The sequence below is a fragment of the Drosophila gunungcola genome, chromosome 3R (assembly GCF_025200985.1).
Source record: "Drosophila gunungcola strain Sukarami chromosome 3R, Dgunungcola_SK_2, whole genome shotgun sequence".
Taxonomy (NCBI): domain Eukaryota; kingdom Metazoa; phylum Arthropoda; class Insecta; order Diptera; family Drosophilidae; genus Drosophila; species Drosophila gunungcola.
This window is the reverse complement of record NC_069139.1, coordinates 28,317,109-28,341,519: the sequence shown is the minus strand read 5'-3', so window position 1 is coordinate 28,341,519 and position 24,411 is coordinate 28,317,109. Positions and strand designations below refer to the sequence as shown.

The 24,411-nt window shown below is 40.4% G+C and overlaps 6 protein-coding genes across 11 annotated transcripts; 5 read left to right on the top strand and 1 right to left on the bottom strand.

Moving 5' to 3' along the window:
* Positions 1-723: 723 nt before the first annotated feature.
* LOC128251755 (mediator of RNA polymerase II transcription subunit 31) lies at positions 724-2,451 on the top strand. Of its 3 annotated transcripts, none has more exons than XM_052978906.1 (3): positions 724-814; positions 1,386-1,475; positions 1,894-2,451. In XM_052978906.1, the coding sequence occupies exons 1-3, from the start codon at positions 802-804 to the stop codon at positions 2,397-2,399; spliced, it is 609 nt and encodes a 202-aa protein (XP_052834866.1). In that variant the 5' UTR covers positions 724-801; the 3' UTR covers positions 2,400-2,451. The 3 variants fall into 3 exon arrangements, with proteins under 3 accessions (XP_052834866.1, XP_052834865.1, XP_052834864.1); XM_052978905.1 differs by lacking the exon at positions 724-814 and adding an exon at positions 821-1,237; XM_052978904.1 differs by lacking the exon at positions 724-814 and adding an exon at positions 821-1,243.
* LOC128251757 (structure-specific endonuclease subunit SLX1 homolog) lies at positions 787-3,818 on the top strand. Its single transcript, XM_052978908.1, has 2 exons — positions 787-814; positions 2,792-3,818. Exons 1-2 carry the CDS (start codon positions 802-804, stop codon positions 3,670-3,672), a joined length of 894 nt encoding a protein of 297 aa, XP_052834868.1. The 5' UTR covers positions 787-801; the 3' UTR covers positions 3,673-3,818.
* Positions 3,819-4,698: 880 nt separating this feature from the next.
* Positions 4,699-5,659, bottom strand: LOC128251754 (uncharacterized). Its single transcript, XM_052978903.1, has 2 exons — positions 5,210-5,659; positions 4,699-5,133 (listed from the first exon to the last, which is right to left on the bottom strand). The coding sequence occupies exons 1-2, from the start codon at positions 5,616-5,618 to the stop codon at positions 4,853-4,855; spliced, it is 690 nt and encodes a 229-aa protein (XP_052834863.1). The 5' UTR covers positions 5,619-5,659; the 3' UTR covers positions 4,699-4,852.
* Positions 5,660-7,001: 1,342 nt separating this feature from the next.
* Positions 7,002-9,777, top strand: LOC128251743 (pickpocket protein 28). Its single transcript, XM_052978881.1, has 4 exons — positions 7,002-7,420; positions 7,776-7,878; positions 8,082-8,656; positions 8,971-9,777. Exons 1-4 carry the CDS (start codon positions 7,115-7,117, stop codon positions 9,721-9,723), a joined length of 1,737 nt encoding a protein of 578 aa, XP_052834841.1. The 5' UTR covers positions 7,002-7,114; the 3' UTR covers positions 9,724-9,777.
* A 691-nt stretch (positions 9,778-10,468) lies between these two features.
* LOC128251737 (importin-5) lies at positions 10,469-17,878 on the top strand. The gene is made up of 5 exons (XM_052978873.1): positions 10,469-10,849; positions 12,188-12,337; positions 12,402-13,496; positions 14,670-16,023; positions 16,662-17,878. Exons 1-5 carry the CDS (start codon positions 10,769-10,771, stop codon positions 17,297-17,299), a joined length of 3,318 nt encoding a protein of 1,105 aa, XP_052834833.1. The 5' UTR covers positions 10,469-10,768; the 3' UTR covers positions 17,300-17,878.
* Positions 17,879-19,035: 1,157 nt separating this feature from the next.
* On the top strand, positions 19,036-23,430 carry LOC128251744 (protein spartin). 4 transcript variants are annotated; one of them, XM_052978885.1, is made up of 5 exons: positions 19,036-19,183; positions 19,234-19,346; positions 19,964-21,107; positions 22,274-22,580; positions 22,962-23,428. In XM_052978885.1, the coding sequence occupies exons 3-5, from the start codon at positions 19,979-19,981 to the stop codon at positions 23,191-23,193; spliced, it is 1,668 nt and encodes a 555-aa protein (XP_052834845.1). In that variant the 5' UTR covers positions 19,036-19,183; positions 19,234-19,346; positions 19,964-19,978; the 3' UTR covers positions 23,194-23,428. The 4 variants fall into 4 exon arrangements, with proteins under 4 accessions (XP_052834845.1, XP_052834844.1, XP_052834846.1 ...); XM_052978884.1 differs by having other exon boundaries at positions 19,041-19,346; XM_052978886.1 differs by lacking the exon at positions 19,234-19,346 and having other exon boundaries at positions 19,053-19,183; positions 22,962-23,429.
* The last annotated feature ends 981 nt before the right edge of the window (positions 23,431-24,411 follow it).

The window sequence follows — 24,411 nt, the reverse complement described above, 5'->3', positions numbered from 1 at the left end:
CTGAATATCTGAATTGCTAAAATTCGGTCAGAGACTGCTAAAAATGTGGTTGAATTGCTGAAAAGCCAAGGTTGTTGCTTTTTTCTACAAAAATTGAGAAGACAAGTAATCACAATATATATGCAAATAAAGTAATTAAGGCAGTCTATTGCATTTTAATAAGCACAAAGGTTTTTTTTTTGCTTATCCTAGGCATTTTCCTCGAGTTCAAACAAAGCTAAGATAGTTGATAAACAGCAGCTGTAACGGCTGTTTGATGAAAGAGTTTTTTCAAAATTTGCTTCATATATTTTAGCACTTCAGAGATTCAGTCGTTTAGGGAATACTTAAATATTTAGGTTTCTTTGCTTAATAAATAATCAGTTTGTACTGGCCGATTGTAGAGCTCAGCTAGGTGATAAATAAAGTTGATAAGTGGGGTCTTAACTATTAACTACTGAACTCATGATTGAATTCTTGGTTTTTATTTTTGGAGCCTGGTTCTTGCGCTTTGACTAATCTGACAACTTTCTTTTCCTTGCCTCCAAAAATCTTAAATTAATAAAACCCTGAAATGACTTTAAAAAACACATTATTTCTTTATATGAACTTTGTCAAATTACTTATTTAATCTTTATTTTTTAGGTGTCCTAAGAAAATTTTCAAAAAATTTCCTAAAAGTAGCGGAAACACTTTGGTATAAAAAAAAAAACAAAAATATACTGAATCGCAGTCTGTTAAATACACAAGGCTAGCTTGCCAACTATCTGGCAACTCTGGCAGCCGCAGAAGTAGGGTTGTCGCCGGCCATCAGCAATCCAAATGAACTCCTACGGTTTGTAGACAGAATTAAAACCTGAATTAAACTGCTTTCCCAAAATAAATCACCAACACAAAAGGAGCGACAGCCAACCGCCCGCGCATAGCAATCTGGTCGACTATTTTTCGTGCCCTGAGTTTGCCTTTGATCCGTACTTTCGTTGTTTTCTTCTGCCTCAGTCATTTGCCGCGCGTACCATACATTTTGTTGTTGCATCAGCCAGTGCATATTATTATTATTATTATTTGTGTGTTATTGTTTACTGTGACTTTTCGTTTCCAATTCGATGGTGCACCAGAACACACAGCCACATCCACATAGCACACTGAAAGAAAACCAAGAAACCCAACCCGACACCGAAACTGAATAGACGCAAATACCGAACCAACGAGACCCTTTCCAAAGACAAGTCCAAAATGGCCAAAATGTACGGAAAGGGTAAGAGTAAGTACACGCCAATCCACACGCACTACTGCATTGCAACCTAACACCTACTGACACCCGCTTGGCATGCCAAATCTTCAGAGAACCACTAAGTAATCTGCTCATTCCTCCGGGACTAATGCCATCCATATCTATTCTGCAGCTGCGATCGAGTCGGAGGAGCAGCAGAGGAGACGCTGGCAGATCGAGCTGGAGTTCGTGCAGTGCCTGTCCAACCCCAACTATCTCAACTGTACGTTCTTTATACCCGTATCACCTTCTCGATCGAGGGGATAGTTCATCCAAGCAAACTATAAGCTCAGTGCATAAAATTAATTAAATGCCACCAAGGCATTCCCAATTAAATCTGCTTTTTGTCATTTGCGCACTTTAAATATTTTAAAACCCATCTCAAGATAAACTAAATAACTTAACTTAACATAAGACACCACAATTATGATGCCAAAAGAAAAATGTAATGGAACCTGTCTGTCTATTTGATCGTTCAACATCAATTTATTTTAACCTCTAAACGAGACATACAATTCTTATAGCTTCTTCATTATAATCATAATCGAATTCGGTTTAACATTGACCAAATAGATATTTTTAGCGCCCATACTGTATATCTTTAAGAAACTCGCATCTAACTAAGAAATTCCTTCTGACAGTCCTTGCCCAGCGCGGATTTTTCAAGGACCAGTCGTTCATCAACTACCTGAAGTATCTGCAGTACTGGAAGGAGCCGGACTATGCCAAATACCTCATGTACCCAATGTGCCTCTACTTTCTCGATTTGCTGCAGTACGAGCACTTTCGCCGCGAGATCGTCAACTCGCAGTGCTGCAAGTTCATTGATGACCAAGCCATTCTCCAGTGGCAGCACTACACTCGCAAGCGGATCAAGCTGATCGAGAATGTGACGGCCGCCCAGCAGCAACAACAGCAGCTGCAGCAGCAGCAACAGCAGCAGGCGAACGGCGTCGAGGCTGCAACGGGAGGTGAAGCAGCGGCAGCCACGCCCAACGTCAATGGAGCAGCTGCCACGGCGGATTGCCAGCAGACGGCCACTGCACTGCAGCCAGTCCAGGCCCAGGCGGGGAATCCCCAACAGCAGCAGCAGCAGCAAATCAATGGCCTTTCCGCAGGGGCCAACAACAAACTAGAGTTAAACTAGCGCTGGCAACTTAAAGTTTACCAATAAAATAGTCTAAGAACCAGGAACAAAATAGTTTTTATTCAAAATCCTAAGGTCCCGTTCAGGCAGTTTAGTTTTGTTCAAATATATAGTTTTTTTTGGCTTCTGATACGAATCAATTTCACAAACTGATTTAATATTCTGTGGAGTTTTCCGAGTAAAACGAGAAAATAAAACAATTATAAAGTTTTATGTAATGCAAACTCGTTTAGTAAATCTATACTGATTCAAGAGCTCACTTGAATCAGAGAAACGTTTTAATTTGAAAATAATATTTTATTCCTTCTGTTAGTTGTCGCTTCCTATTGTGGTTTCAGATTTTAAAGATCTTGATCTTGCATTAATAAACCTACAAATTTATGAATTCACAGCCCCACAGGATGCAGGTTCAGAGCAGGAGGAAGCCGTTGCCCGCAAGGGTCACTTTTACGGCGTCTATTTGCTCTGCAGTCAGAGTTTGGATTCTCGATACCGGGGAAAGTGCTACGTGGGTTTTACAGTGAATCCAAAACGCCGCATACGCCAGCATAATCTCGGCTGCGACTTCGGCGGAGCAAGGAAAACCAGCCGCAAGGGGCCCTGGCAGATGGTTATGATAGTCCATGGATTCCCGAACAATATAGTAGCACTCCAGTTCGAGTGGGCTTGGCAACAGCCCTCGTTATCGACCAGACTTAAAATGTACCCTGAGTTGAAGCGCAAAGTGCCCAGGGAGACGTACTTTGACTACAACTTCAGGATCCTCAGCAGGATGCTGGGGGTGGGTCCTTGGAATCGACTGCCACTCACCGTTCGCTGGTTAGAAACGGATTACGAGAGGGCATTTGATGTGCCACTGCCCAGCCACATGGAGATCGTGAGTGGTAAAGTCTCCATAAGTGCCTCTCAACGTAAGAGAGGTGATGATGCAGTGGCTCCGCCACCAGTGGCTTGGGCCCCCGAGTGTCACCTGTGTATGCAGCAAATCGACCAGCCGGAAAGATCCCGCCTGGGATGTACAAATCCTACCTGCCGGCTCACCTGCCACATGCTGTGCCTAGCCAACTATCTCCTAAGCGACGAGCCCGGTCACTATATCCCGGTTGGAGGAGAGTGTCCGCTCTGCGAGACCCGTCTCAGTTGGGCAGCCCTGCTGCAGCGCAAACGTCTCCTGCTGGGCATCCCCGAGGAACTGCAGGATCAGGATGAGGACCTCAGTGACGGAATTGATGTGGACAGCGATGTGGAAGATGTCCCGGAGCTGAGCGATTGAGTATAAATTCTACTGCACTATTTTACAAACAAGATAAATTAATTCTTTTAGTCTTTTTGCCATTTTCCATTACTTTTTTGTTCAGTGTCACAGATTCAATGGTCTTTATATACTAGTTTTAGTAACAATTTTATGTTAATTTATATCGAAATATCAGAATATCTAGAATATATATATATAATAATCGTTATTATATAAGGACCAATTTGCTTGTGGAAATTTCATTATTCAAAAAGTTTACAATTTAAGCCTAAATAATATTTTGGTAAATAAATGTTATATTTAAAATTATTACCAAACGTGTATTTACAGACAAAAGCATTCTTAATCAAGGGAGAACGCTATAGTCGAGTTTCCCGACTTAGCCAACAAACTTTAAACTAAGTATTCCTCTTAAAAAACAATCGAAGTTTAGGAGGCGCCATCTATCGAACTGCCTAGACAACACTAAAGGTTAAGTGCGTGCAGCACACCCACCCCCTGCTTACAGTTTTCTCGTTTTGTCTCTCTACTGCAGCGACTACCGGCAAGCAGCGGCAGAGCGGCGGCAGAGAACTTCAAAACCACATAACTTCTTAAATTTTAGCTCGATTTTGAATATGATGTGGGCCCGATTTGTGGGCGTTAGAGCGAGCGTGGATCCCTTTTTGAAATAATCATGCGCTGCGTGGGAAAAAATAAAGAATCTGTATGCCAAATCTCTGGCTAGATCGACTCGGCTATTGATCCTGATAAAGAATATATATACTTTATGTGGTCGGAAACGCTTTCTTCGACCTGTTACATACTTTTCAAAGAATACAATATACCCTTTTACTCTACAAGTAACCGGTATAAAAATATTCGAGCAGGTTCCTAAACTCTTTAAAAGTTTTTTCTGAAATATTTAAACCTCCCTTTTAAAACTTGTTTTGCAACAGATTTTTTTATTTTGAGCTATAGAAGGTAAACTGTTGCCAGTACCACATTTTAATCCCCAATTGTATTAATAAACTGATGCACTTTCTGAAATAAGAAAACTGGGTCTGATAGTTTACAAAACAATAAAATTATATTAATCAGTAGTATTTGTCTCAGATTATTACAAAAATACATTATTTTACATTGTTGTTTCTACAGGTGCGCATCCCAAATAAATTCCACTCAGTGAGATGACTCAAATATGAAGCTCTTATTTAGGTCAAAGGTCCAGTTCGGTCACTTGTGCTTTTATGCTCCTTAGAGCGTTCTTGTAGTTCTTTAGCTGCTCGGCCATCTTCCGCTTTTCATTCACATAGTACTCCATGGACATTTGTACGTACTCCTGGCCCTTAAAATTGAATACGGACACTTCGGAGGAGTCGATGGTTTCGCTACTTTCAGGTTCCATGCTAGCTAGGTTAACTTTAGGAGTGTCCTTCGGTGAAGGGGCGTTCGATTCTTTGGAGCGTTTGGCGGGTGGAGGCTCTATGTCAAGTTCAACTAAAAATTGTAATATAATTATATTTAAAAGTGTTCAGGGAAATCTATACTTATAGTCAATACATGTTATACTTACGCTCTTGATCAAAAGGTTTGGAGTTTGTGGTTGTGTCCACGGTGTTAATATTAATGCTCAGTTCATCGTCGATCAGATTAATATAGTAGTTCTCCTGCGACGTTGAGGCCACCTCTTGGACCTCCTGTTTCGGTTCGGGGTCCCTTTCCTCGTACGGGTACGGAAGTGCCTCGCCCACAAGGAGCGTCCGCTGCTTCGAGGAGGAGATGAACTTGCGGTCAAAGTGAATGGAGCACATAAACAACTGATTCTGGGGAATCTTCGGATGCACCCGTCCATTTTCGCGCCACTTTCTCGCTCTTTCCGGCTGTTTGGGGAAGGCGAACAGGGTTCTCTCCTTGTTCGCCGCGACGTCGTGGACGGCATAGTAAAATTCGCAATCCTTGTACGCGCAAGTTCTCGTAACCATTTTCAATAATAATATTGATACCTTATAGCGTCGTTTCTAGCGATGGCAAAATCGGGCAAAAAATCTCACGCGCGGAAGTACTCACGCAAAAAATAGTAATCGACAATCTATATTAATAACGTGTTCACACAGCCGCTTTGAATAAATGTTGCGCAGCGTTCACACAGGTCAGAGTAAGTGCAAAAAGGCTATAGTCCGAAGAAGGTGAATTGAGAAAACATTTTCTTTGGAAAATTAAGAGCAATTGTAAAAAATATTTGGATTCACCGCACTTTTTTTTATCTTACTGTTTTAGGGTGAACATTGTAGAAAAAAAACATACTGTGATTTCCAATGAAAGCGCAATTATCGACAATAACAAATATCTCTTTATTACGTCGAGAAAAACCTGTGTCTGCTTTTCAAATTTACTTAACATGTAATTGTAATGACCAAAAAGCTTGGCCTAATATTAATTAATTAATTATTACTTCTTGATATTTATAAACTTTTAACTTTCACTTTTTTCCTCTGGACAACTGTGGGCGTAGTCAATGTCAAAAATGGTTTACTAAAGTTATTATTATTAATAAAGTAGTGAGAATTTTGGGCAGAGCTTTAAAATTGTTTCTGTAGAAAAACATTATTAGAAATGTAAATATATACAGAGTGGCCCATCTAGCGGTTGCTTTTAAAAATTGCTATACAAAAAAACGAGTTAATATTTTTCAAATATTTTTTTGCAATGAAATACGGTTGCGGTTTATTTGTGTAGCTTACAAGCAAATTATGTCGTTCTATTAACGCAAAAATAAATACAACTAAGATAAAACGAATACCTACCTATTTACTTGTAATATTTATTTATTATTTTCAAATATATTTCAACCATTAAGAATCGGTTATACACCCGTCACTCGTAGAGTAAAATTGTATATTGTATTTGCTGAAAAGTACGTAACAGGATTCGCTTTCGACCCTAAAAAGTATACCTATTTTTGCCGATCTACTAAAGTTCGTTCGTCTGTCTTTCCGTGTGACATGTTTTAACGCACCGCAAGCTTTTTTCAAAATGTAGCCACTCTAATGTCCACAAATCGCCAAAGTCTGCAATCCTACTCTGAGACATGGATGCGGTCAATATCTATCGATTCATGCAAACGAACCATTATGTAGAAGCTATAAGCATAATTGTAAATTTTTCGGCAGATGGCGCCACTTAAGGCCCGATTATTTTTAGGGGCATATTTATTTTAAATTGATAAGCGTTCCTCGAATAGCGTTCCTTATTGTTTAATTTGTTGTGCAATTATTATTTCAATAATATCTATAAATATATATTTATATATATATGTATATATATATTTTTTTAATATAAAGGTGCACGTACTACATCCAGACCGCCAGCCCAAAACAGTAAAATCGATCGGTCTGGCAGGTCCATCGAGTAACGGGATGGCACTTATTTTGCAAACTTAGCACGATTTGTAAGTGTTGAATTTCAGTATTTGTGAGCTATGTTTGTGCGCTCGAAGAGTGGAATAGACACCAGCATGACTATGTCCGAGTGCGATCTGGAGGGCAACAGTGCGGGCATTGACCTGTCCACCAAGAAGAAAAAAAGGGAGGTATCCGTCACCTGCGAGGGATTCATTACCACGTACCATGAGTACTGCGAGAACACCTCCATTCACGGCGTCCAATATCTGGGTGAGCGGGAGCGCCCTAAGCGCGAACGAATCTTCTGGCTGTTCGTGTTCCTGGTCTCGATTTATGGATGCTCCACACTGATCCTCAGTGCCTACACCAAGTGGACCGAAACGGTGGGAGGCCGCGGTAAATGTAAAAACAGTGAAAGCTCCCTGTAATGGACGGCTCAGAATTTTTATTACGATGCAAATTACTAACCAAAAAATAAAAAATAGTTTACAAAATGTTATTATTATTAAATAATTTTATTCAAATTGTATTTTAAAAATAAATTTATTTTAAATATTTGTATAAATTTTGGCGATCAGGCCAAAAATTAAATACATATTTTCGTTTGTAGTTTGTTTAAAAATAGAATTCTTTTCATTGATTCTTTGAAAAATTTTAATTTCATTAGAATTAAATTAGGACTGAGCTTTTGCTGATTTTATCCATTAAAGAGTACTACTAAATTGTATTATTTAACAGCCCGTCATCGTAAGCTTCGCGGAGAAATCGACGCCTGTGTGGAGCATCCCGTTTCCGGCGGTCACTGTTTGCTCTGAGACCAAGCGGGTCTTAAAGCAAAAAGGTATATATCAGCTGCAATTTTACGGGTCCTTCCAAGCTAAACTCTTTTCCTCTACAAATTAATCTTAATTTAGGAGAATATTTCAAACCAATGTTTTTTAAACGTTATCTATTTCTTATTTAAAAAAAAACTTTTTATGACTAAAGAGTAATTTTTACTTATAAAAAAAATAAAACAAAGTATTTTTTTAATTTGATTATTAGGTAAGGAGACCACTTATGCCGATCTATACAGCCAATTCAGCGAGGAAATGCGAGCTTCTCGACTGTTTAAGCCCCAAAATGTTAGCGCCCTGGAGATGGAGGAGTTCCGCACCCTGCTTCACGTGTGCAACACCCAGATCATCGAGGAGGACATGCCCTTGATTGCCGGCGACGACTTGGACTACTTCGATGTCTTGGAAAGAATGCTGCCCCAGTTTGAGCGGTACTTCTTCTACTGCCGCTGGCTGAGTCGCTTCGGGGAATGCGAGAAGTTTTTCCGTAAGACCCTTACGGAGGAGGGCATCTGCTACACCTTTAATGGGCTGCGGGCCACCGAGATATATCGGGAGGACACCTATCAGTACCGGCATAGCGGAGAGCCATTGGAAATGGAGAACATAAGCTCGCGCCACCCGCCCTGGACACTGGAGTCGGGCTATGCTCACGGTAGTGAGGTGGAAACCTTTCCGGCCAGGGTCCTGAGTGCCGGAGCTCGGTCTGGCATTTTCCTGGCCCTTCAAAGCTTTAAGCAGGAGGTCGACTACGCCTGCCGAGGTCCTGTGCAGGGATTTAAGGTAGGATTTATGGATTTAGAGGTGTATCATTATTTTTACGGTCGAAATAACTAGATATAGAATACCAAACCTTAATATCCAAAAGAAACTTACCCATATGTTGTGATTTAACATTCAACCCACCAAATATATAGCAAAGTCTTACCCTAAAATTATATACTGTAACACAAATGTTTGCTTAAGAGAAAAATGTTTGGATTCTGAAATCACAGTTTTGACCATGCAATCGAGCCAAGAACTTCTTTTAAAGCTATTTTAAAATGCTGTTCATGAACTTATTAATTGTTCACTTTCATGTCCTTACCAAATACCAGGTGCTGCTCCATGCACCCGACGATGTGCCGCAGGTGTCCAAGCAGTTCGTGCGCATTCCCATGGGCAAGGAGGTGCTGATCGCAGTGAAGCCCAGCATGATCACCATGTCGTCGGGAATCGCGGAATACCATCCGATTCGGAGGCAGTGCTTTCTCAGCCACGAGCGGTCGCTGCGCTTCTTCAAGGTCTACACCGAATCCAACTGCCAGCTGGAGTGTCTGGCCAACTTCACGCTGACCAAATGCGGGTGCGTGAAGTTCTCCATGCCGAGGAACATGGATATGCCCGTGTGCGGAGAGGATAAGATCCATTGCTACGATCGGGCGGAAAGACAGCTGTTGGTCAGGGAGTTTGAAAGGGTGAAGGCTCTGAATGCCGGGAATGGGGATTCGAGGGGCGTGGAATCTGCCTGCAACTGCATGCCCGCCTGCACATCGCTCGTCTACAACACGGAGATCTCGCAGGCCAACTTCGACCTGGAGGAAATGCTGCTGGCTGAGGGCGACACCGACTTCCTGCAGGAGTATCCCGGCTCCCAGATGTCCCGCCTGTCCATCTATTTCAAGCAGAGCCAGTTCATCACTTCGAAGCGATCGGAACTGTACGGCATGACCGAGTTCCTGGCAAACTGTGGTGGTATCTTCGGTTTGTTCATGGGGTTCTCCATCTTGAGCATGGTGGAGATGATCTACCATTTCACCTTGCGGCTCTTCACCAATCTGAAGCGCCTTGTCAAGGTCCAGCAGAAATAACTCAATCTAACATTTTATCCCGATTTTTGTCTTCGGTTGTATAAATAAATTCAATTCGATTGCAAATGCAGTGTAATCTTATTTCAAAGAAAATTTCTCAAATATTAATTTTGATTCATTCTTTGTTGTTCTTATTATTTTGTTCAATGTTTACACTAAATTTGTAAATAAAATTGTAATATTAATTTAATAATCGTATTTTTCCGTTAAGAAGAGTTATGCGATTAGCATTTCGGCACGCAAATATATGATATCCGATTAATTAGCAAATATAACTAAAAAAAATTATTCCCCTGAGACTTTCCTACTCGAAAATTATTTGTATATGCGAGTAAAGAAATGACCTTAATCATATTCGATTGCAAAATCTTTTCAATACCCTTACAAAATAATTTTAATCAAAATAATTAAAAAGTAATTTAACTTATAATATTAGAATTTCAGAGCTAAATAAAATAAGTTCTAAAGGTTAAAATGTGGCATTTTGTTGCGTTATTCAATATAATTATTTTAGGAAAGTCCGTAAATTTTAAAATCGCTACAGAAAAGAACTTCGAGAGGGTAAACAACCTCGGTTTTCTGCTTCAAGTGTTAACTGAACACAGACTTTTGTCCGTTACACAATAAATATTTAAATGTAGCTAGATTTCTAGCTATTTCGATGAGTGCGCCAGGTAGCTGGCATCACTGTTCCGGGCGCTCGCTTGCGCGCCAAAAACAATCGGCTGTTATCGATAACAGAAAAGCAGTGTTGTCACCGGTACCTTAACACTCCAGCCTGTCTTAAAAATTGCACAAAACGTTGGATAAACCAGGCGAAACGCGGAAATTAATTGAATCGCACTCACCCGCCATCGACCAGAACCCAAAAAAGTCACGGTGACCGCGGATTCGAGAGTGCAGTTCGCCAGATTGCGACCCTTTGGCAACCCAGGCAGTTGTTCTGCTCTTTTTTAGGCGGCCGCCGTCGCGTGAAGACTGAAGAGAAAATCGTGGTTTCCGCGAACGCTTGTGTTTCGTTTCAATTGGAATCAGACAGGATAAGATGGCAGCGGATCAGGCTCAGTTCCAGCAGCTCCTGGTGTCCCTTTTGTCCACGGACAACGATGTGCGCCAACAGGCGGAGGTAAGTCACATTATTCTCGCCCGTTGGGAGGGGCGGGGGATCGCCGTAGAACATATTGCTATTGCCTCGAATTTTCGATGCGCAATACGCAAATGTGCATATAGAACACACGGCGGATTTCGGGGGCCAGCTGCCATCTATAAGATATTTGCCCAGACCCAGGCATGCGAATCTTACGGACGAAATTTCTGACACATCTGAATCATCGCACAAAACGTGTTTTCGACCTCCGCTTTGCCATCGACATTCGCATGTGTGCGAGCGAGAGCGCCATACGACGGACGGTGCGAAGCAGGAGGCAAACAAGGCAAAATCGAAACTAAATTGTACAATTTGCATGGCCGCCACATGATTCGGTTCGTTTTCCAGTGGAACGCCGCTAGCAAACGGAAACAAAGAGCAGGTGCGAAATCCATGACACACGGTCTGGGAAATGCAATCTGACTGTCGGTTGATAAGGCGCTCGGATTCCGTTGTTTCGTTCCGGCGCCACATGGCACCGCCCCACCCACCGCACCGCACCGCACCCCACCCACTCGGCTGACCTTGGGCAGATGGCTGTCTTGGTACCGCCGCCGCTTCCACTTACCTCGGTGGGGTGGGTAATCGGTTGCCAAAACTATATTGCTCCCTTGTCGGATTCACTTTTCGCCATTAACTCCGATTTTTAGTAGGAGGTTTCCAAAAATGTAAAATACTTCGCTTAGCTTTACAATGCATTATTATATAAAATATATTGAATATTGAATTGCAATGAAAAGGAAAATATTTTGTAACAAAATATCACTTTCATTTTTAAAATTTAAATACTCTTTATCAAATTGTCTTTTTACGAAATAGTAAAAATAAATCGTAAGTGATGAGGGAATATTAACCCACAAACAAGCATAAGGCAAAAGCACATAAAAAAGCCCCCACTCGAAAAGTTAATATCAATATAGTTTGCATTGGCTGCATTCACAATTGTAGTTACACGGTATACACGAAAATATTTACAACATAAAATATTAGCTGGTTAGCGATTAAATTTACACACTGTGTGTGCAAAAACGCATATATGTAGGTTCATATATATCTTATCAATGGATGACTACAAGCTTGTCAATACTGTACATGTATGTAAGCTTTAATCTTGGTTAAGGGAATATTTTCCATAAATCAAAATTGATTTGATATTGATTAAAAAAGAAAAACAAATTGAATGTAACCAAAAAAATGAATGATAAAGTACCCATGTAACTTAAAAAAATGTTTTTATATTGACCCAGAGCCCACTTTACCAACCCCCAACCACTAACTCCAATTTCCCCATTTGGGTGTTATATTTTTCGATACCAGGAAGCGTACAACAACCTGGCAAGGGAGCTGAAGGTGACGCACCTCCTGAGCAACATCCAAAATGGGCAGCAATCGGAGGAAGCGCGACAGATGGCCGCCGTGCTGCTGCGTCGTCTGTTCACCACCGAGTTCCTGGAGTTCTACAAAGAGGTTAGCCGAAAACCGCAACGAATCCCCGATCCCCAATGCTCTAACCCACATTCCCCACTCTCAGATTCCCGCTGAGTCGCAGAACCAGCTGTTGCAGCAGATTCTTCTAGCTGTGCAGCAGGAGGTTACTCCGCAGCTAAGGCGCAAGATCTGCGAAGTGGTGGCTGAGGTGGCCAGAAACCTCATTGACGAGGAATGTAACAACCAGTGGCCGGACATCCTGCAGTTCCTCTTTCAGTGCGCCAACTCGCCGACGCCCCAGCTGCAGGAATCGGCGCTGCGGATTTTCTCCAGTGTGCCTTCGATCTTTGGAAACCAGGAGACTCAGTACATCGATCTGATCAAGCAGATGCTGGCCAAGAGCATGGACGCTAGTTCCGACCCGGAGGTCCGCGTGCAGGCTGTGCGAGCCGTCGGAGCTTTCATTCTCTACCACGACAAGGAGAAGGAGACGGCCATCTACAAGCACTTTGCCGACATGCTGCCCCGCATGATCCACATAACTGGGGAGACAATCGAGGCCCAGGACGATCAGAGTCTGCTGAAGCTGCTCATCGAGATGACCGAGAACTGCCCGAAGTTCCTGCGCCCCCAGCTGGAGTTTATTTTCGAGGTCTGCATGAAGGTGTTCAGCTCGCAGGACTTTGAGGACAGCTGGCGCCACCTCGTCCTGGAGGTCATGGTCTCGCTGGCCGAGAACGCACCGGCGATGGTACGCAAGCGGGCCGATAAGTACATCGTGGCTCTGATCCCGCTGATTCTGCATATGATGACCGATTTGGACGAGGACGACAACTGGTCCACCGCCGATGTGGTCGATGATGACGATCACAGCGACAACAACGTTATCGCCGAGTCCTCGCTGGATCGTCTCGCTTGTGGCCTGGGAGGAAAGGTTGTTCTTCCGCACGTGATGAACGCTCTGCCGGCTATGTTGGGCCATGCTGACTGGAAGCATCGCTTTGCCGCCCTCATGGCCATATCGGCCATCGGTGAGGGCTGCCACAAGCAGATGGAGGCCATTCTGGATGAGGTCATGACCGGAGTCTTGAACTTCCTGAGAGATCCGCATGCCCGCGTTCGCTACGCCGCCTGCAACGCCATCGGCCAAATGTCCACCGACTTTGCACCGACCTTCGAGAAGAAGTTCCACGCCCAGGTGAGTGTGGTCCTAGTTATGACGGAAGCTACTTGTTAAGTTGTTTATTTTCAATGAGTTCAATTCAATATCTGGCTGGGTATTCAACTATGAAATTACATTAAAATAAAACCAAATTTGATCCTGCTAAGTCAATATCGGATTTTATATTGTCGTTTAGCATGTCTATTTAACATTTTTTTAAGTGAATTAGCCAAATAGTTTTAATTGGCAACACTTAATTGGAATATTGTCTACAGTTTGGTGTCTTAAATTCAATATTTACAAACAAACAAGCAGAACATTATCTAAACAATTTAAATTGTATTATATTTAAGTTTAGCATGCCTGATTAACATTTGTTGAAGTGAATTAGTCAAAGAGTTTTAATACATATAATTGGCTGCACTTAATTGGAATTCTGTCTAGTTTGGTTTTTCAAATTCAATGTTTACAAACAAACAATCAATTTAATTTATTTTTTAATTTCCCTAAGCATAAAATTTGCATTAGTTAAATAGTTTTAATGCATATCATTGGCAACACTTAATTGGAATACTGTCTACAGTTTGGTGTCTTAAATTCAATATTTACAAACAAACAAGCAGAACATTATCTAAACAATTTAAATTGTATTATATTTAAGTTTAGCATGCCTGATTAACATTTTTTGAAGTGAATTAGTCAAAGAGTTTTAATACATATAATTGGCTGCACTTAATTGGAATTCTGTCTAGTTTGGTTTTTCAAATTCAATGTTTACAAACAAACAATCAGAAGATTATCTAAACAATTTAATTTATTTTATATTTTCGCTAAGCATACAATTTTTTTAAGTGCATTAGTTAAATAGTTTTAATGCATATCATTGGCAACACTTAATTGGAATACTGTCTACAGTTTGGTGTCTTAAATGCTATATTTTTAAACAAACAAGCAGAACATCATGTAAGCAAGGTATTTCGTGTAAATAAACAGAGACTGTTATAGTTTATAGTTTATTTCTCCACTCGATCCTTACAAGTTTGAAATACAATTCTACGATTTCCGCGATGAGGTCTATTTACCTAATTAAACATCACTTTTTGTATTCAATTTAATTCAGACAAATTGATTTAAACTCTTCTTTAAATAATTTGCCTGTTAAAGTTTAATTTAATGAAGTAACACGCATGATTCCGATTGTTTTTCCAGGTGATTCCTGGCTTATTGTCCCTTTTGGATGACGTGGCTAATCCCCGAGTGCAAGCGCACGCCGGTGCCGCTCTGGTGAACTTCAGCGAGGACTGCCCGAAAGTCATACTGACACGCTACCTGGACGGGATTATGGCCAAGCTGGAGACTATCCTGAACTCGAAGTTCAAGGAGCTGGTGGAGAAGGGTAACAAGTTGGTTCTGGAGCAAGTGGTCACCACCATTGCTTCGGTGGCGGACACCTGCGAAGCAGAGTTCGTGGCCTACTACGATCGCCTCATGCCATGCCTTAAGTTTATCATCCAGAACGCGAACTCGGACGATCTGCGCATGCTCCGTGGCAAGACCATCGAGTGCGTGAGCCTGATTGGATTGGCGGTGGGCCGGGAAAAGTTCATTGGCGATGCCGGAGAGATCATGGATATGCTGTTGGTCAACCACACCGAGGGCGGAGAGCTGGCTGATGATGATCCTCAGACCTCGTACTTGATCACTGCTTGGGCGCGCATGTGCAAGATCCTTGGCAAGCAATTCGAGCAGTATCTGCCTCTCGTTATGGGTCCCGTGATGCGAACAGCCACCATGAAGCCCGAGGTGGCGATGCTGGACAACGACGAGGTGGAGGATATCGAGGGGGATGTGGACTGGTCTTTCATTAATCTTGGGGAGCAGCAGAACTTTGCCATTCGCACCGCTGGCATGGATGACAAGGCTTCCGCCTGTGAGATGCTGGTCTGCTATGCTAGGGAACTGAAGGAAGGATTTGCCGAGTACGCCGAGGAGGTGGTGCGTCAAATGCTGCCCATGCTTAAGTTCTACTTCCATGACGGTGTCCGCACAGCGGCCGCAGAGTCGTTGCCTTACCTGCTCGACTGCGCCAAGATCAAGGGTCCGCAGTATCTGGAGGGCATGTGGTTGTTCATCTGCCCGGAGCTTCTGAAGGTGATCAACACGGAACCGGAACCGGAAGTGCAGTCGGAGCTGCTCAACTCGTTGGCCAAATGCATTGAGACCCTAGGACCCAATTGCCTGAACGAGGATGCCATGAAGCAGGTTCTGGAGATTATTAACAAGTATCTTTTGGAGCATTTCGAGCGGGCCGATAAGCGTTTGGCGGCCCGCAACGAGGAGGACTACGACGACGGCGTCGAGGAAGAGCTGGCCGAGCAGGACGATACCGATGTCTACATCCTTTCCAAAATCGTGGACATCACACATGCCCTCTTCCAGACGAACAAGGCGCAGTTCTTGCCCGCCTTCGAGCAGGTTGCCCCCCACTTCGTCAAGCTGCTGGAGCCCAGCCGACCCGTCGCCGATCGCCAGTGGGGCGTTTGCGTGTTCGATGATCTGATCGGTAGGTTATGTTGGTATTGCAATAGAAAAACAATTTTATTAATGAAACTTAGTTTGTAAAATGTGCCACCAAAGTCGACTGACCAAAATTTAGAAACATGTAGAACTAAGTACACCTTAATTAACTGGTTTATGTGATTTAAATTTTTTCATTGATGTTTGTTTATTTTTTTAATTTATATTCTTCGTTTTATAATATATAGCATAGGTACTAATATAAGTGCACTGGCTTAAATGTCATTCCCTTAATATATTTTCTGTACATCTTGTCTTTATTTTAAATTAACGAACTCATTCTTTATTTATTTTGCATTCATATAATAATAGGTTATATAGGTATTGCATTAGAATAACAATTTTTTGTTAATGAAATTAAGTTTGTAAATAGTGCCACCAAAGTCGACTGACCAAAAATTAGAACTGATTACATCTTAATTAATTGGTTTATGTGATTCAAATTATTTAATTGATGGTTGTTTATTTTATCCATTTATAAGACTGGTACTCTTTCATTCTTCGTCTTATAATATATAACATATGTACTAATATATGTGCACTGTCATTCCATTAATATATTTTCTGTACATTTTGTCTTTATTTTAAATTAACGAACTAATTTTTGATTTATTTTGCTTTTAGAATTTTGCGGCCCCGCTTGTGCTCCCTACCAGCAGATCTTCACGCCAGCTCTGCTGCAGTACGTGCTCGATAAGTCGCCGGAGGTGCGCCAGGCGGCTGCCTACGGATGCGGAGTGCTCGGCCAGTTCGCCGGCGAGCAGTTCGCGCTCACGTGCGCCCAGATCATTCCACTGCTGGTGCAGGTCATCAACGATCCCAAGGCCCACGAAATCGAGAACATCAATGCGACCGAGAACGCGATCTCGTCATTTGCCAAGATCCTCAAGTACAACAAGTCGGCGCTGACCAACGTGGACGAGCTGATCGCGGCTTGGTTCTCTTGGCTGCCGGTGACCGAGGATCCGGAGGAGGCCGCCCACATCTATGGCTACCTGTGCGACTTGATCGAGGCCAACCACCCGGTAATCCTTGGGGCCAACAACTGCAATCTGCCGCGCATCGTCTCCATCATCGCTGAAGCCTTCGGCACCAAGGTGCTGGATGCGCAGAGCGCCACCGGCACACGCATGCTCACCATCGTCAAGCAGGTGGAATCCAATCCGGACGTGATGGCCGCTTGTGCCAGCACCCTCACCCCAGAGCAGCAGCAGGTACTGCAGGACGCCTACCGGGAATTGGCGAACGTGCCGACCGCCTAAGGGGTCGGAATCCCCAGCTCCTCCAGACCCAATCCAGTCCTGGCGATCATGGCAACGAAGGATGGATGGAAGCTTCAGCAACTCGTTATCATTGTTTTTCATCTGACCGAAGTTGTCGTCGCAAATGCATTATGAACTATACGTTAAAAAACACACACATACACGCATACTTATATTTATGTGTACGCTAGAGTTATCCGGGTATATAATTCTATATATATTGTGATTTCAATCAAAAAATCTTCTCCCGAAGACAAAAGTCTGCGCCTCGTTAGAATTTGACATGTTGTATGAAACGGATCCCAAGGCCATCACAACCACACACAAATTCCAATAGATTATTTTCGTTACTCAAATTTGCATATGTTTTACACATATGTGTGTATATTCGGCCCACACGGCCGCCTCCTCTCCCTGCAAAAAAACAGGATGTGAACGTTGTCCGAATCGAACGAAATGTAATTTTGTGCATTCAAATCAGGATCCACAAAAATATTTAAAGGAATAACATTTATTGTATTTTAAAAAATGATAAAAAGAACGAAATAAATAACACGTAAAACGAAATTTTAATTGAAATGGATTCTGCGTTTTATAATTGTTTTTGGACGTGCTCAGGCTTTTTATGTTTTTCCAGTCGCAATAATTTTATATAAATATGCGCTTAGTTTATTCTGCCACGACGTGGGCTGAATTAAACAAGTCAAAATTCAATTATTAATTGAATTTATTTAATATTTGCAACCTCTAGACTGGTAAATCTGCAAACGTTGCCTTAAATATTTTTTTATATTTAGATCATTAAAATTTACTGGAGTTGCTGTGTATTTTCAAAGAAAATTATTATTGATTTTTAATTCAGATCTATTTCATCTTACAATAATTTAAAAAAGTCAAGCTTAGGTTTTTCTAAATTATTGCGGAAAAGGTTTGCTCAGCTTTACGAGCCTTAGAATATACGCTTGCGTAAAAACTTAAGAGTTTCCAAAATTATTAATGTTATTTTAAGGTTCCCTTTGGGGTAGAGGGTATTACAATTTCAGTCAGAAGTTTGCAACGCATTGAAGAAGACATTTCCGACCCTATAAAGTATATAAATTCTTGATCAGCATCACCAGGTGAGTCGATCTGTACACCCGTCCGTTTCTATAATGCTATTTGCATGAAATAGTTGTTTTTCTATTGCAGGTAGTATATAAGTCGGAACGAGCCGGATCGGACGACAATAGCATAAAGCTCATATGGGAACAATCGGGAAAATAAATGGATATAATATAACTTTGCTGTTTTACATTTTACATTTTTTTAGTTCTTCGAGATAAAATATTAGTCAAAAACTACAGAATTACGGTTTAAATTTCATAAAAATATCATATAGCTCTCATGGAAATAATTAAAAAATTAAAAAAATAAATTTTAAAAAAATTTTAAATTTTTTTAAAAGTATTTTTGATTAATTATTTATTATTAAAAGCGAATAATTAGCTGAAAGCAATTAAATCAAAATTTAAATGTTTTTAAGAACATTTCATTTTTGCAATAGCTGATTTGTTTCTTGTTTTCCATTAAATTATGCATATTTGTTCTAAAAATTGGAGAAGAACTAATAACTGCTATTACTGTTATTTACTGTTCTTATAATTTCAAGTTTCTACAACAGATTCGGTCATCTCTGTCATACAACGATGCAAAAGTCCCCTGGTCGTGTATAGGCCTCCTAAACAGCTGATGGCTTTCGCAGGGAAAAAAAGGCGAATCAAAACAAAAGTGGAAAAACTCAGAACATTCCACAGCTCGAATAAAAAACTCACATTTTAATATGTTATTAACGAATTTAAATATTAATCAGTTCATTTGAAGGCAAATAATCGAATTTAAGGCTAAGTATGAGCAGAGACATCGAGATATAAAACTAATGACGAAATTCTTGTTAGATGTTGATTATTTTTATGACTTAGTGATGACTTAGTGGGCAAAGTGCACAGATCTGTATCAATCGCACCGACTTTCGCCAACTTCTCAGTCAGACGTAAAAAAACCACCAAAGGTGAGTGCAACAGGTGGGCGTGAAAAATCAGCCACGAATGCAGAAAAGCGGAAGCAATTTAGTTGGCCACAATTCAATTTCGAGCAGCTGCCCCAATCTTTTCGAGAAGGGAAGATGCAGAGGCTGTCTGTTGACCAATTTCATGACGCATTTTGGCCACAAAAGGTGGCACTGGGCCCTTTAGTCATTATTTGTTGCCCGACACGTCAGGATGAATCTCTGCCAGCGAGTGGGTTTCTTGTAAAATTAATAAACATTTCTAGAAGTTTGAAAAAATCCTGTTCCTTACGACACCTTAATAAGTTATTTCAAACCTCTAGAGATTTTTGTGTTTTTTTTTTTTTTTTGTGTATAATTCTAGTTTTGCCAGATCGTTGAAATTATAATGAAATATTGAAATATTGTTTAAACATCTATTATTCCATGTCAGCTATATCATGTTTTTGTAGCTCCTTAACTATTACGGATATCGTAAAAGTCAGTCCATAATTCGAAATATATTTAATTAAATTTTAGAAATCTTAGTACATTATATAGGTAAAAATAAATACAAAAAAGTCATCTTAATTAACTTAATATATATGTAACTATATATATATTTTTGTTTTCCTCCCTAGATATATAAAGCCGTAATGTCGGAGGAGAAGGAGTTCTTGGAAGCCTATGCCGGCATTAAAGCAGCCTACAAAGCGGCCATGACCCAGGTGGAGGTGGCCGTTAGTCACGAGGAGCAGGAGTCACAGGGACTGGCCATCGAGGCCTATGAGTTGGCCCTCCAAATGATAGAAGACACGTTCGGCATTCCCGTGGGACTTCCGGACGACATTGATGCCGTGCAGACAGAGTGGAATGATGCCTGTGCGCTCATCCAAAAACTCAAGAGCGCCAAAACAGAAGTCAGCTACCGTCTGAGGGTTTTGCGATCCCATAACCAACCCGTCGATGGTACTGCCCAGGAGGCCAATGAGGAGGAGGAGCCAACGGAAGTGGATGCAAGGAGGTCGTTGCTGGCGGAGAACCCTTCCACGCACTATGACATTGCCAATGCTGGCGGAACGCCAAAGACTTACAGAGAGTTGGCTGCAGGACTAAGGCAGCTTTTAGCTGTTCGGGACTCCCATGCCCTGCTGGATGAGCTTTTCCGTGCCCAAGTGAAACTCTACCGGATTGAAGCAAGTGGTACTGTTGCCTCCATAAGTGGGTCGTCGACTATGTCGCTGGTTATGTGCACCGTGGGGGGTGAGTGGAAGTACCTCAGTGGCATCTACTTCATCCAATGCTCCATGCCGAATGAAGAAACCGATATGATCTGGCTCTACCCCCTGGTTCCATCGATCACCAATTGCTATCGCACGGAGTACGGAGCATTTATCTTCCCTGATATGGAGTGCCAGCAACCGGGAAATGCGTTCGGCTTAATGCTAGCCAAGGAAGGAACACATTCGTTGAGAACGGAGGAGGAAATGCAGGACCTGCAGCAGTTCTTCCTTGACTTGTTGGAGGCCGTGCTCGCTGGTACGGTGGAGCAGTTGAAATCTCCCATCTCCCAACGTGCTGGCTTCGCTTCGGATTCAGTTTCCGGCTCGGAGCAGGTGTCCAGACACATTGTGGGTGCGGCAGATTTCATTGCTCGCAATCTGGTCAAGGGCGCCGAGAAGACGGGAGGCCTCATGCTCAGGGGCACTCCGTATCTTATATCCAAGATGGCCCCAGCATCGACCGATGCTCCCACCCAGGTTCCCAGCTCTGTCCAGACTTCAGGTAAGTTAAGTCCAAAAGATTTATTCAAAAAGAATACATTTTATTTAACAAGAAATGCACCTGCTACAAGAATTACGTTTTAATTCGTTTTGTATCATATATAACTTACAAATTCAAAGGGATATAACGAAGTATTCTTACCTCTTTTTACACCTTTGCAGAGGGTTGGGTTGCAAAGCAGTGTAGGAGACATTTCCGATATTTTAAAGTATATATTTTTAACCAGCATTACTCGAAGAGTCGAACTAGTACAAGTTGACCACTCGGTTTCAAATTAACACTCAATCATCTTTAAAAAAATTGTCCATTTAGCAGAAATTAAAAAAGTAATTTTTCCACCAAAAAAAAACTACTTTTTTTCAAAACTATGCCATTTTGTGGATATTTGATATTTTGTAAAGATCGTAGAAATCTTAAAATAAATTTAAAAGTTACTTTATTATGAGCAAAAAGTTTTAAAACATTCTAATTAGTACTTTCTTCAGAAAAAAATTCTAAAGACGGCGTTTTTTTTGGGGGTTTCACTAATGAGGCCCCTTAATGCTAAACAAAATATAACTTTGCTATTTATTCTCTATTATATAGAAATGGTTAAACATTTCAGAATTACCGTTTTAGGTTTGTTAAAATCGGTCGACTAAATCATATAGTTCCCAATGGAATAATCATAAATAAAAAAAATAAACGAATAAACTGTTTTACCTTCGGTGTTTTTTAATTGTTTTTTATTCTTTGAGATATAAAAATGGTTCAATATTTTAGAATTACGATTTTGGTTTCATTAAAATCGGACCACTATATTATATGCTTCTAAAGGAACAATCGCCAGCTTGCTTTCTGGTTTCATAGTGAATAAAGTCGGAAATTTTTTTCGCACACTTTTTTCAGTTTCAACACCCGATTTTTTTTTACTTAATATTATATTTAAGTTTATTTTAATTTTCTTGGCAGGCTTGGTTTTAAATTTTAATATAAGTTAAAATTTTAAAGTATTTATAAGAGCCTGCAAATCGCATTTCTTTGATAAAAACAATTGTTGCATCCAAACTTTTAAAATAAATGGTACTATATATATTGTTTTACCAATCTGAATTGACGGTTACAATTCTTCCGACTAACCGTGACTGCTTAAAGATTTATCTAACTTTACCCGTAACTTCCTTTAGTTGAAGTGGCTCAAAAAGTGACGCATGCGGCAGCCGGAATGACTGGTTGGATTGCTGGAAAGGTGGGCACGGCTTCAATGACAGTGGGCCGCTACCTGGCTCCTCACATCCAGGAGCAGGGGTCCAAGCTGCTGCAGAAAGGACTCGGCTACGACAGCAGCGAGGCGAACAGCACTATGGAGGGAGCCCTGACCATCGCGGCCGGTGCCGTAGAAGGTGTCAGCACAGTAATCGACGGACTCGAGTCGTCGGCCAAAATCCTGGGCTGCAGCCTCAGCGAAAACTCCGTCAAGATAATTGAACACAAGTGAGTTAATCTTAAATTAACATTATCTACTACCATACTCAATTATTACCGATATAGGGTAAGACATTGAAAGTTAAAGAACCAATTTTAGTGGGTTTCTTAAACAATGAATATAGTGCTAGATGCAGTGTAATAAACTTTAAAGAAAGTTGTATTTTAAAATCCGTTCATTTAGAAAATTTTGCTGGCTGAACTCTGTAAACTATGTATCTACAACAACTTGTAAAACATATTTTTTGAGATTTTCAGGAAAAATTTTCATTTATTATGTATTTTAAAAGGATCCAAAGGCGATTGGCCCGGGAAATTTTTCATAGTTTTATTTTCTTACATGTTCCCAAAGTTTTTTAAATTTTTGTAACTATACATGTGCATTTTTAGATATGGCCAGCCGGCGGGAAATCTTGCCAGTGGCACCTTCGACACGGTGGGAAACGTTTTTGTAGTCAGCCAGAACGTAAACTACATTACTCCCAAGGGCATCGCCAAGAAAATGGTCAAGCGAACAGGAGAAGCCGTTGTTAGCGACTACAAACGAGACTTACGCAAACCGGAATCTCATTACATAAATGCCGGAGCTCTTTATCCGGATTTACGGGCTTTAAAGGAATAAGGGCTCATGCTAAAGATACTATTCATGTTTGTAATCGGCGATATTAACATGGTATATTTATATGCCATTTTCAGCTTTATTTTAGAGCTTTTTGAAACAAAATCTCATATATAAAAATTAGTTATTATACATACCTAAAACGGTTATTCTTATTTAAAAACCAAATGTTATGTGATTCGTAAACGAATTCAAAGGATAAAAGGTACAAGATATTCAATAAAAAGAAAACATTTTCTTAAAAATAAAATCATAAAAAATGTTTCCATATTTCTTAAAGATCTTGTATATTTTTATGAAACAAGTAGGAAATTAAGTTAATAATATTTTTTAATTGTTATGTTAATCAATTCCAAAGGAATTTAAATACTAAAAAATTTTTCTTTTTTTATTGCACAAAATTGCGTCTTTAAATATATGCAAAAAAAAAATGTATTCGATAAAGTTATTTTTTTATTATTTTTCCCAATAAAAAAACCAACTTTTGTTCAAACTCGGTCCGGCTGGCCCAGAGTGCACCGGCTTAAATATGTAGAATAGCGAAGATTGTTAAAAACATTAAAACCCTTTCGAGCAACCACATATTTCGAAAAGTAGATGGCTCTCTATTTAAATTAAATATTATATTATATCATTACTTTAAATACTAAGCGTATTAAATTGCATGATTTTATAATAAATACTAATTTTAATGTTGAAAACATTAGATTTGAAATAAATACATTTTATTTAACCTAAATAAGGTTTAAATTTAAATTACATTTTCAGACATTAAAATCAATTCCAATAAAAACCAAACCTTTAAAAAATTTTTATAATTTCATATTTAAAAATACTAAAAACCGCAATGGATGTAAATTTTTTTTTTTTTTTACTAGTGAAGTAGTTGCTTGTTAAAAGGGTTATATACAGCCAAAATCCCGTAAAAAAGCTCATTTTTTAAAAATTTTTTTCTGAGAAAACTATTAAATTTAATTATCTAATATCAGATGTAATACAATATTATGTGTTAAGACTAAGTATTGGAAAAATTATTTATTTGGAAAGGAATCCGAGTTTCACATTTGTCAAAAATTCCACTAGTTTCCAACGGATGGACTGTGTTGACAGAGGGCATTACAGTGATCAAAGTGGATCAAAGCATTAGCGGGAACTTACTCCGCAGTTAGCGAGGACTTACACCACAGTTAGCGCGGACAATTTTTAACATTTCGTTAAAAG